This window comes from Agrilus planipennis, unplaced genomic scaffold (assembly GCF_000699045.2).
Source record: "Agrilus planipennis isolate EAB-ADULT unplaced genomic scaffold, Apla_2.0 scaffold123, whole genome shotgun sequence".
Classification (NCBI taxonomy): Eukaryota; Metazoa; Arthropoda; class Insecta; order Coleoptera; family Buprestidae; genus Agrilus; species Agrilus planipennis.
In genome coordinates, this window is record NW_020438894.1 from 113595 (window position 1) to 127534 (window position 13940).

Genomic DNA, 13940 nt, shown 5'->3' on the forward strand with positions numbered 1-13940 from the left:
GCAGTTCTTCAGTTATAATACTTATACCATCGAGATAATTGAACATGCTTCCTAGGATACAGATAATTGTTTAGAAGATTTGAATTTGCTTGGTTGAAATTCTATTAATCGTTTAAAAATAAAACAATTTTGGCTATGATTCCCGAACAGTAATAACAAAATATTACATGCCTGTCATATCTTTCAAGTAACAACTTAAAACAAAAACCGCATTCACCTGTCAACATCATCGTGAAAAATTAAATTGTTGATTTCAAAAGAAAAAGGAACAAGACAAGCAATAAGGCGGACATTATCATGAAAATAATGTATAAACGACGATAATAAACACATTTGGTTTAGAAAAGACGTGGCGCCATACGCTATAGGTACCTACTCCTACTTGATTTAAAAAAAAAAATGTTGAAAACGAAAACAAAAAACGTTAAAATATTGTTTTTAAGCGATACGAGATTCGAAATAGCTACGGAAGTTGAAAAAGGTAGAAGAGGATTGGGACGAATGGTAATTAGACATCGTTTAGTGTCGCTTTGTCTCCCCAAACACACGCTGTCAATTAGGCGTTGATATATGCGAACACGTACATGTGTAATGCCTTCGTAAATGTATTAACACACACGACCATAAGGGATATTTAAAACTGTGCAACCGTCTCGGGTTGAGAATTCAGATATTTGACGCTAAATATTCTAAATAGTTTAACTTTATCACTTCTACTTGGTGATGGGCAAAATTTGTCTGGATCTTGCGAAAATCCAAGACTTTCTTTATAGTAGTAAGACCAAGAGCAAGACCGAACGAACAAGACTAAAACCAAGACCAAATATGCAAGACTAAACGAAAAATTATTACTTTTGATGGATTTATGAGTTAAACTATGTATTTGAAGCAACTATAATATGTTCATTTCTTGGAGTATTTGAAATTTTCAGTTTGCTTTACTAGATTTTAAAACTACAGTGGATTTCGGGTGTAACGACGACGAAGGGATCACTATAATTGCGTCGTCATATCCGGAAGTCGTTACAGGCAAACGTAAAGAGATACAAATACGTATGCACAGTTTTCACCATTTTTCAATTTTGATTTGATTTCCGCCTTTTTTTTTAACAGTGAATGTGCATTTTGGTGTCATACTTATTCAAAAGTTTACTAAACACAGTTTCTACTCAGAATATCTGTGTGGATGTAATCAAAAGATAAGAAAGCTCTTTGTGTCTTTAGCGGCCGAGTCCGGTCGCTATAACTCCATGGGATTACTAGGGATTTGTTACAAACGATTCATTAAAAAACAGTCGCCACACCCGAACTCGGCGTTACATCCGAAGTCGCTATAGCCACATGAATTTTGTACTAAAGTATGCTTTAAATTCAAGGGACTTAGATTTAACGTCGCTAAAGTAAAATGGTCGCTACAACCAAGGTCGTAATACATGAAATCCACTGTAACTATAAAAAAAAGAAACTTTACCACTGTTTAAAAAACGGGATCTACAAGAATGTCTTCGAAGTATGTAAGTGTTCTTTGTTCCTATGTCTGGATAACAAACTAATATTTCACTAGTAATGGGATAGCATCGAAATCGATTGAATTAACAAGTAGATTCGATGGTTGCTAAGTATAAATTCGTGGGCATCATCAAAAGAATTGTAGTTCATTAATCTTTTACCATAATGAAAACCAATAAATAAAATAATACCTTTAAGTAACATATATTATATTTTTATGATTTCCACAATATAAAATGTTCTCATTTCCATTTCTTTTCTTGAAAACTGTTATCTAGTAGCAAGTCTCGTCCTGGAATTTTTCGAAAATTTTTGTTCGCATTGGCTTTAAGTTAATAGTTGCTGGTTTTCACATACGTGTCTAGATCGTCCAAAATGAATTATGCATAAAATTGGGAAGGACTAACCAAAATTATAAGGTTTTTAGTTCAAAAACTGGTTGGATACCTCCTTCCTATCTCGAGCCAATCTTCACATTACGATATGATTTCCTTTGCATTCAATGAATATCCTTTCTCATTTGTTAATACAATTTTGATACTCCTTACGTCATTTTCTTTGTGTCTTTAACCATTGCAATAATAAGTTTCTATTCTGATAAATCTCTTCAGATTTTCCCTGTTCAAATCTCTTTCTCACTTCATGGAAGCAGATTTTCATTTAGATAGTTAATGCAATTAATACCTACACTAAATTCCATATTTTTAGACTATGACTGACAGATAGTAGTTAGACATGAGATTAGTGATCATACACATGAGGATTTCTTTTTACCTTTTCCGAAATGACTTTGTATAGGGTTCCACAAATTCGTATCGGAACAGAACCGAGTTCAAAGGATATGACAATCTGGCAATCTTTGATATTAGACGTAGCAATAAATATGCCACTTCTAGCTAAATAGTTCATTGCGAAGATTTGATTTAGGTCGTGTATTTTCGGCTGAATTATTACCGGTCGTTGCGAATAAAGAGCGTGAATGTTAAATAAGTAATCGCTAGAGAAATATTTATTAAACTTCAGTACCAGGTACTTAAATCAAAATCACGTTGACTACCGTTTTGCAAACTAACAGGGACGATAGTTATTAATGTGAATTCCGCTGTACTTCATAAAACTTGGAAGCAACCATCATATTTATGTATATTGGAACAAACATGACAAATTGGTTTAAGCTTTCGCAGGCATCGATGATGTAATTGTTAATTTTTGTGCTTTCTGCTGTCATTGATGAAGGCTTCTTATCCTCAACGTTTCGTCGACTAGTGTGACCGACATCTTTCCAGGGTGGTTAGTCTGTGACTCGGCAGAAGATGAAGAAGCCTTCACCAATGACAGTCAGAAGCCCAAAAAATAAAAATTAAATCAAACACTTTTTGGAATGTAAATATTTTAATGATAAAATTTTAAAAGTGGTTATGAATAATTTTGAAATAGAGTTACATTTATTGAATTTTGAAATTTTAAGAATACTCATCATCATCATCATAAGGTCGTCAGTCCTAAGGCTGGTTGGACACGTACCTCCACTCTTTCTTATTCTGAGCTAAACTTCGCACTTCCTTAAAACTAGAACAACCCACATCCTTAACTATTTGTGAACATTAATCTAACCTAGGTCTACCTCTACCCCTTCTAATTCCTGTTTCTGCCTCTAACATGTCTCTGACTAGACCTTCATGTCTAAGAAACTAATACAATCAGAAAATAAAGTTTTCTTAGTTTGCGTTGAAAGAATCCACTGAAAATTCGTAAAACAATAGAAGAAATGATCACACATTTCAATTTAAGCTTTCACTACATCTTTCGGCTTTCAGTTGAGTAAGATTTGTTACCTACCGACGATTCATGAGACTGAATTGGTATATAATATAATTGCCCGTTTTAATACGCTGTTTGGCTAACATTAATGCTGCAAAATGTTTTAATTTGACATTGGTTAGGTGTTCTTTCATTCATTGAATGACTATTCCTTCGACTTGCCCTGTATAGCCTTTTCTAATGGAGCATGGACTCATGTAAAAGTAGTCCTGTAACGTACTCTAATTATCCCAGGAATACCTAAGCATACAAGATCTCATGTCCCTGGAGGAAAAACCGGAAGAACGGTCATACAAAGGACAAAAGAACCAATTTAAACAAAATAGCTATTATTGCTATTAATGCAAAAGGTTAATCGTAGGAGAAATATTTATATATTTAGATCTCGCTTCCTGATGGTTGGTTAAAAATATGCCAAGAAGACCGGAAGCTCTGCATTATTCATTTTATAAAGTATTGAAAAAGGTATTTGCCATTGCCTTATGCTATTGAGTTTTGTTTAAAGTTGTCTAATTTATGAATTTTATAGTTATCTATAAAGGACAATTTAACAGTACCACCAAATCGCCTTGGCTTTTAATTTTGATGAAAATTGCTCTACCAAATGGGTTACATGAGTTCGCTTGAATGTGTGAATTGTCTAAAACTCTATCCACAGTGGTTTGGAAGGTTGAAATTCCACAAGCGTCTATATGAATTGAGGAAACCCAAGTAAGAATGAGCTGATACATTACATAATGTATTGTGTAAATCACTTATGAACAGTACAAAGAAATAAACGAAAACGTGAAGATAGACTTTTTAAAATACTTATATCATGTTATAAAATGACGTATTACGTGCAGCCCTTAAATTTTTCAACTATAAATAAAAAATAAACAACAAAATTGCAAATCGTCGTAAAACCCTCTTAGATTTACAACCCCTTATTCTTGTTACAGATTGGTTATCCTAAGTACTATTGTACATTTAATTTTCATACCTTCCATAAAATTGCGCCCATCTTCTGAATCGTCCCCTTCGCACTCCTTTGCCATTTCTTCACTCATGAACTGAACATCGTTATTTACAGGGAAAGTACCGGATTCGTTCTCGATTTCATTTATTTTCCCTAAAGGATTCGTATTAATATCCGTCGGAAACGTTTGTTCTTCAGCTGAAGACCTTTTGTTATCACTAGACAATATCGACTCAATGGAAAAACTTTTAGAACAAGTTTTAGTTTTCACTTCACTTTCCCGTTTTTCTTCCATACTTTCACTTTTGATTTCACAAATTACCAGTAGTGCAAAATTAGATCGGATCGCAATCGCTTTCCAAGAAAATGTAGTAATTTTTGAAACGTGTGTCAATTTGTTGGAATACGTGTGTTGATTTAATTAAATTTTCTCGTGGACCCTGGGGTTGAAAACTAAGTCAATGGATCGGTGCGTTTCTTAAAAACAGATCAGCCATATCCAAACAGTTTTATTGTCGTATGTTATTTTCTCATAAAGCAAGTAGGACTTAAGTTCTATTAATAAAAGCTTATAACTTAAAGTGTTTTCGAGGACTACAGCCAATGGCAACAACCGAGGGGTGGAGTTTCAAAAATCCCAGAGCAGGAATGGATAATTGAGATATATTTAGTTAAAACATATGTGTCAGAATTGTTAGACATCTTTTGTTAATTCGATGCTTCAAAGTGAAATTTATGAGATATGCTTTGAAAATGGGTGGGGAAGAAATCACTTTGTAAGTCTGGTTGGGAAATTGAAACTGACGCCTTTTCCTGTTTTTCAATTTTTTTGTTTCATACGTTAACGATACAACGTTTTAATAACTCGATAGTGTTAGAATATAAAGGAAATTTTTCAACCCTTTCTTATTACTATAAACAAGAGTTAACGACATAGCCACCATATACGACTACCTAAGTGAATTGCATACTAAACCCCCTAGGAACTTTTAGTTGGGGTTCATCAAAATTAGATATCTACACATTTCTTTGTAGAAAAAATGAATAATTATGAAACTGAAGAGAAAATATCATCCGCTTCTCTGAAAACTGTCCGAACTTTTAAAATCCTTTGAACACCCTTCGAAAGCTTTAAATTCTGTTACTAGAATTATATTAGATATTTGTACGAATTTTCCTATACCACGTGGTACTTTTGCTGCCCTAAAAGCTAACAATTAAAGTACCTAAGGTGAAAAAACAGATTGAAGCTAAGCTAAATTCTAGTCCTACCCCAAAATCGAAATATTTACTAAAACAGTTTACCCTTTGCCTTTATAATTATTAGGTACCATCAGTTTCCTTCAAGTTCAACAAGAATTGCGACATTTGTGCCTTTTATTGTTTATGATCTTACTTTTTATACTGCCTACACTATAGGTAAGTTTTGCTATAATTATATCTATAAACTAAGAAATAACAACATTAATTCTTTTTATCGATTCTTTTCAACAGAACAGTTTTTAGTTAATCTTGTGGCTGTATAATATTCCTAGTTACTTTATAACATGTTTATAATATTTGTTGTTGACAATACGCTTGTTAGCGCTAAGTGGCGCCAGTCGAAATTCCTATCATTGGATCATTTGCATTATTGAGATATTAAAGCGTCAGGCTTCAACATCTGTCGGATGCCAAGCATCCAGTTAACCATCCGTAACGTCTGAAATTACTTCCTTTCGGAACGAAAGGGCCGAACAGACGAATATATCTATTAAAACACTATATGTGTATAATATCCTTTAATTGGACTCCCTCATTTGCGAAAGTCTTCGATTACAGAAGCAATAAAGTGTCGTTTTTATTGGTAAAATATCTCTCACAAAAGATACACATGTACGTTTTCACGTTTGTGGTGATGAAGTACACTTAGACTATTAGAAATGTCAAACAAATATTATTTATTAACTTTTATATTCGAGACGAAACATGAATGTTATTCTTTTTACTAAAATATTAGGATTTCGACCACGCCTTAGCACAGGATTATTTACATATATTTTGCAAACTGGCTCAATAAAATCTGCTTTTTTTATACCTATGATAAATCAAGATCATCATGATAGATGCCCATTCGACAGCGAAGTCTTTCAATTGGGACAAATATCGCACACCAGTTAGGGGTCTTTTTAAGCTTACCTTTCCTGTGGACAGGTTATGGACTGTACTACAGGATACAACAATAGAATGTGTAACGACTGAAGAATTTAAAACAATTTTCTATTTAAAAGAATGTTTGTTAGATGTTACATATGAAACTGAAGATTAAGAATTTGAAAGTTGAAAGTGTATTGGTTACCAAAGCTTTGCGACCCTTATCAGTCTATAATCTTGCTTGATAGTTTTTGGTTACCAAAACATCTCATAACTTTCAATTTCATATGTAAAAGATCTTTTAAATTCTTCAGTTATAACACATTCCATTGATAATTTGATTATCATTAAGTAGTCTAATTGTTCATCTCTTTACTCCTGATGCTTTTGCTTCCACCTACCCTCTGTCTCTTCCCATTGTTCACGCACCGTTCCAGTACAGAACCCTACCTCAAACTTTTAACTTTTTGGCATTTGGANACTCCTGTTTACGCTTCTAATATGTCTACACCTATCCCATCATGTTTCCAAAGGTGTCCTACCTTCCTCTTTCTCTACTCTTATGTGTTTAGATTCATAAGTAATTAAAGTTCATGCAATAATTTCATTATTTATTTTCAGTTTCTCAAGTGTATGAAACAAACAAAAGTTTCTAATTTTAATTTTTTTCAAAAAACCGATACAGTAGATCTAAGCAAGGGGAATAGGTACTTTTTAGAGGAAGGACGATACTAACAGATATCGGAAAGAACAATCATGAAAGTAATAAAGAAATTACGTGAAATCAAGATCGTTATAGTTTGGGAGAAGAAAACAGAAAAGATTTAGAAGAATAAAAAAGAAATACTCTATGTGTTCAAAAACAATTGGAGAACAATGGCGATCCTTGAAAAAAGGACAAACACAAAATCAAGAATTCTGAGATTGTCATAGCTGACAATACTGTGCTACTAGAACTGGGATATTAAACTTTGAAAGGTTTGACACTCTTCAGGGTTAAATATCTTATAACATCCCTAGACAAAAATTTTTAGTCTCTCTCCAGTCTCTCAGAGCCTTTCAGATTCTTTCAGCGTCTCCGAGAGCGTCTCTCACAGTCTTTCATAGTCTCTCAGTTATTGCCTAGGTGTTTTTATGGATCTCTCACAGTCTCTGTATGAGAGACTCGAACGATAAAATTGTTAATTCAGAGATTCGAGTCTCTCACAGAGAGACTGAATCAATAAAACCGAAAAATTGAGAGACTCGAGTCTCTCGTAGAAAGACTGGGATCTCTGAAATATGTTGAACTTTAACCATGTCTATCGAAACACCATTTATTGAGGGATTCGAGTCTCTCGTTCAGAGACTGGATACGAAATGAGGATCTCTCTATGAGCGACTCGAGTCTCTCGTTCAGGGACGCTAAAGACAGTCTATCGTCAGTCTCTCTCAGCGACACCAGAGAGACTCGATGAGAGACGGAGACTCGCGTCTCGCTTTCAGAGACTCTGAGAGACTGGACATTTTTATCTCGGGATTCCTACTCCTTCTGATAGTAGAAGCAATATAGAAAATAATTATATTTAGAATGCATCACTAAAAACAGAAATGTACTTAGAACAGAATTTTATGGTAAATGTCAAGAAATAAAGTTGTATAAAATTCTTTTTTGGACAAGTGTGGTTACTACGTTCTTTTCTATTTTCTTCTGGATTTCGTTATTAAATACGTATTTTTGTTTGGGATTAGAAAACCAAATTTCTGATTGAACGTATAAGTAGGTATATAGAAGGACCGAACGCAGCGATATTTTGTTACATGCAATAATCAAAGGGCTGCATTATCTTTTGAACAATACGAAGTAGCATATAAAAATTCGTATGAGATAGAACTGCATACCTTCTTTCATCTAATAATATTGTAATATAAGTCTAATAGGTAAATGTAATTTAATACTTTTGAGAGTCCGGCCAGTTTACCATAGTTTTTAAAGAAGCAAAACAAAAACAATTTATTTTTTAATAGATTTATAATATAAATCAAAAAGAAAAAAAAACATTGCAAAATTGTAAGTAATAATCGACTAATTATTGTTAGAATTAGTCAATTATTTTGTTCAAATCGCGACTGGATACTATTTAAAAATTACTTTCTGGGCGTCGTGTTCTATAATTAATTAATTGCCAGTACATAATCATAATTTACGCGGTTGTAGTAAAAAAAGAAGAACGCGATGTTAAGACACGGCTTTCCAGTGTCGGCATTTTTAAAAGCTGCTCGTCCGTCGTTTATTTCGAGAAGTGATACCTATATAAACTCCTGTTTAGACAGAAGTGTCATGTAGCAGCAATTAGCCTGTAGGAAATCCTTCTCCGAATAATTTAAAACCTACGACTCTAAACAGTCAAATATGTGTCGTAAATATAGCTTTAAGCTTCGGCTAAGCTGCTCTTTTAAGAAACGTTTAAACTCATTCGTACATATTTTATCTCTTTGTTCCTTTGCAAATGCAAATGGTTCTGTTTCTGATAGAAATCGGTTTCATTTATTTTGCATTAAACTTCAACGTGTGCAGAATGTTGTTGAATTTCTAATTATGCAATTGTATATAATAATATTAGCATTTTCAAATGTGAATATACCTCTAAAAACTAGTTATCATTTGTATGTTCATTCAATCTTATTTCAAGTAGCCAATTTGCTTGTTCTCCTCATCATCATAAGGTCGTCAGTCCTAAGACTGGTTGGACACGCACCTCCACTCCTTCCTATCCTGAGTTAATCTTCGCATTTCCCCAAAACTAGAACATCCCACATCCGTAACTATTTGCGAGCAGTAAGCTAATCTAGGTCTACCTCTACCCCTCTAATATGTCTCTGACTAGACCTTCATGCCTGAGAAGGTGTCCCACCAACCTATCTTATAAACATCCAGAGAATCCTCTGTTCTCCTATTCTTTCTAATATCTCTTCATTTCTAACCATCTCTGTCCGCGGTATCCTCATCATTCGCCGGTAATTCCACATTTCGAACGTTTTTAACCTTTTCTTTTTCGTAGCGCCCACTGTCCATGTTTCGCACCCGTACAGCGCCGCGCTCCAAACATACACCTTTAACAATCTTTTTCGAATTTCTAAATTAACCGTTCACAAGCATAAAAGTGACTTCTTTTTATTAAAGGCGACTCGACCCTGCGCTATCCTCTGCTTTATATCCCTACTACTCCTTCCCTCTTGACTTATCTGACTTTCTAGATACGTAAAATCAGTCACTTCTTTTAATTTTTCGTCTCCTATCTTTATATTCGCTCTTTCCCTACTTTTCTTCCTTCTCGAGATAAAAATGTTCAGTCTCTCAGAGTCTCTGAAAGCGAGACTCGAGTCTCCGTCTCTCATCGAGTCTCTCTGGTGTCGCTGAGAGAGACTGACGATAGACTGTCTTTAGCGTCCCTGAACGAGAGACTCGAGTCGCTCATAGAGAGATCCTCATTTCGTATCCAGTCTCTGAACGAGAGACTCGAATCCCTCAATAAATGGTGTTTCGATAGACATGGTTAAAGTTCAACATATTTCAGAGATCCCAGTCTTTCTACGAGAGACTCGAGTCTCTCAATTTTTCGGTTTTATTGATTCAGTCTCTCTGTGAGAGACTCGAATCTCTGAATTAACAATTTTATTGTTCCAGTCTCTCATACAGAGACTGTGAGAGATCCATAAAAACACCTAGGCAATAACTGAGAGAGTGAGAATGACTAGGAGAGACGCTCTCAGAGACACGGGAAGACTCTGAAAGACTCTGAGAGACTGGAGAGAATCTGAAAATTTTTATTTAAGGCTTGCATACCAGTATTTTTGTGTTACTTTTATTTATTTTCATACAGTACTGTTTTACTGTCAATACCGCTTCCATTTTATTTAAAGCTATCTCCAACTCCTCCTTGCTAGATGCTAATACTACTTGTCCTATGTAATTTTTATTGCAGTTCTTCAGTTATAATACTTATACCATCGAGATAATTGAACATGCTTCCTAGGATACAGATAATTGTTTAGAAGATTTGAATTTGCTTGGTTGAAATTCTATTAATCGTTTAAAAATAAAACAATTTTGGCTATGATTCCCGAACAGTAATAACAAAATATTACATGCCTGTCATATCTTTCAAGTAACAACTTAAAACAAAAACCGCATTCACCTGTCAACATCATCGTGAAAAATTAAATTGTTGATTTCAAAAGAAAAAGGAACAAGACAAGCAATAAGGCGGACATTATCATGAAAATAATGTATAAACGACGATAATAAACACATTTGGTTTAGAAAAGACGTGGCGCCATACGCTATAGGTACCTACTCCTACTTGATTTAAAAAAAAAAATGTTGAAAACGAAAACAAAAAACGTTAAAATATTGTTTTTAAGCGATACGAGATTCGAAATAGCTACGGAAGTTGAAAAAGGTAGAAGAGGATTGGGACGAATGGTAATTAGACATCGTTTAGTGTCGCTTTGTCTCCCCAAACACACGCTGTCAATTAGGCGTTGATATATGCGAACACGTACATGTGTAATGCCTTCGTAAATGTATTAACACACACGACCATAAGGGATATTTAAAACTGTGCAACCGTCTCGGGTTGAGAATTCAGATATTTGACGCTAAATATTCTAAATAGTTTAACTTTATCACTTCTGCTTGGTGATGGGCAAAATTTGTCTGGATCTTGCGAAAATCCAAGACCAATACCAAGAGTTTCTTTATAATACTAGTAAGACCAACATCAAGACCAAACGAACATGACTAAAACCAAGACCAAATATGCAAGACTAAACGAAAAATTATTACTTTCGATGGATTTATGAGTTAAACTATGTATTTGAAGCAACTATAATAACCGGCCGATTCCGGTAGCTATAACTCCATGGGATTACTAGGGATTTGTTACAAACGATTCATTAAAAAACAGTCGCCACACCCGAACTCGGCGTTACATCCGAAGTCGCTATAGCCACATGAATTTTGTACTAAAATATTCTTTAAATTAAAAGATTTAACGTCGCTATAGCAAAATGGTCGCTATAGCCAAGGTCGTAACACATGAAATCCACTGTAACTACAAAAAGAAGAAACTTTACCACTGTTTAAAAAACGGAATCTACAAGAATGTCTTCGAAGTATGTAAGTGTTCTTTGTTCCTATGTCTGGATAACAAACTAATTTTTCGCTAGTTATCCGAAAGAATCGAAATCGATTGAATTAAGGAGTAGACTCGATGGTTGCTAAGTATAAATTCGTGGGCATCATCAAAAGAATAGTAGTTCATTAATCTTTTACCAGGAATGAAAACGAATAAATAAAATAATACCTATAACTAACATATATTATATTTTTATGATTTACACAATATAGAATGTTCTCATTTCCATTTCTTTTCTTGAAAACTGTTATCTAGTAGCAAGTCTCGTCCTGGAATTTTTCGAAAATTTTTGTTCGCATTGGCTTTAAGTTAATAGTTGCTGGTTTTCACATACGTGTCTAGATCGTCCAAAATGAATTATGCATAAAATTGGGAAGGACTAACCAAAATTATAAGGTTTTTAGTTCAAAAACTGGTTGGATACCTCCTTCCTATCTCGAGCCAATCTTCACATTACGATATGATTTCCTTTGCATTCAATGAATATCCTTTCTCATTTGTTAATACAATTTTGATACTCCTTACGTCATTTTCTTTGTGTCTTTAACCATTGCAATAATAAGTTTCTATTCTGATAAATCTCTTCAGATTTTCCCTGTTCAAATCTCTTTCTCACTTCATGGAAGCAGATTTTCATTTAGATAGTTAATGCAATTAATACCTACACTAAATTCCATATTTTTAGACTATGACTGACAGATAGTAGTTAGACATGAGATTAGTGATCATACACATGAGGATTTCTTTTTACCTTTTCCGAAATGACTTTGTATAGGGTTCCACAAATTCGTATCGGAACAGAACCGAGTTCAAAGGATATGACAATCTGGCAATCTTTGATATTAGACGTAGCAATAAATATGCCACTTCTAGCTAAATAGTTCATTGCGAAGATTTGATTTAGGTCGTGTATTTTCGGCTGAATTATTACCGGTCGTTGCGAATAAAGAGCGTGAATGTTAAATAAGTAATCGCTAGAGAAATATTTATTAAACTTCAGTACCAGGTACTTAAATCAAAATCACGTTGACTACCGTTTTGCAAACTAACAGGGACGATAGTTATTAATGTGAATTCCGCTGTATTTCATAAAACTTGGAAGCAACCATCATATTTATGTATATTGGAACAAATCAAACGTGACAAATTGGTTTAAGCTTTCGCAGGCATCGATGATGTAATTGTTAATTTTTGTGCTTTCTGCTGTCGTTTATGAAGGCTTCTTATACTCAACGTTTCGTCGACTAGTGTGACCGACATCTTTCCAGGGTGGTTAGTCTGTGACTCGGCAGAAGATGAAGAAGCCTTCACCAATGACAGTCAGAAGCCCAAAAAATAAAAATTAAATCAAACACTTTTTGGAATGTAAATATTTTAATGATAAAATTTTAAAAGTGGTTATGAATAATTTTGAAATAGAGTTACATTTATTGAATTTTGAAATTTTAAGAATACTCATCATCATCATCATAAGGTCGTCAGTCCTAAGGCTGGTTGGACACGTACCTCCACTCTTTCCTATCCTGAGCTAAACTTCGCATTTCCCTTAAACTGGAACAGCCCACATCCTTAACTATTTGTGAACAGTAATCTAACCTAGGTCTACTACCTCTACCCCTTCTAATTCCTGTTTCTGCCTCTGACATGTCTCTGACTAGACCTTCATGTCTAAGAAACTAATACAATCAGAAAATAAAGTTTTCTTAGTTTGCGTTGAAAGAATCCACTGAAAATTTGTAAGACAATAGAAGAAATGATCACACATTTCAATTTAAGCTTTCACTACATCTTTCGGCTTTCAGTTGAGTAAGATTTGTTACCTACCGACGATTCATGAGACTGAATTGGTATATAATATAATTGCCCGTTTTAATACGCTGTTTGGCTAACATTAATGCTGCAAAATGTTTTAATTTGACATTGGTTAGGTGTTCTTTCATTCATTGAATGACTATTCCTTCGACTTGCCCAGTATAGCCTTTTCTAATGGAGCATGGACTCATGTAAAAGTAGTCCTGTAACGTACTCTAATTATCCCAGGAATATCTAAGCATACAAGATCTCATGTCCCTGGAGGAAAAACCGGAAGAACGGTCATACAAAGGACAAAAGAACCAATTTAAACAAAATAGCTATTATTGCTATTAATGCAAAAGGTTAATCGTAGGAGAAATATTTATATATTTAGATCTCGCTTCCTGATGGTTGGTTAAAAATATGCCAAGAAGACCGGAAGCTCTGCATTATTCATTTTATAAAGTATTGAAAAAGGTATTTGCCATTGCCTTATGCTATTGAGTTTTGTTTAAAGTTGTCTAATTTACGAATTTTCTAGTTAT

General features: G+C 34.1%; 1 protein-coding gene across 1 annotated transcript in view; it reads right to left on the reverse strand.

The window, feature by feature from the left end:
- The window catches only part of LOC108739391 (homeobox protein koza-like), a 12699-nt gene extending 7850 nt beyond the window's left edge, over positions 1 to 4849 (reverse strand). Inside the window, exon 1 of the mRNA XM_018473275.2 lies at positions 4313 to 4849. Within this exon, the coding sequence (XP_018328777.1) occupies positions 4313 to 4583 (271 nt within the window). The 5' untranslated portion in view covers positions 4584 to 4849. The remainder of the gene's footprint in view (positions 1 to 4312) is intronic.
- Positions 4850 to 13940: the final 9091 nt, after the last annotated feature.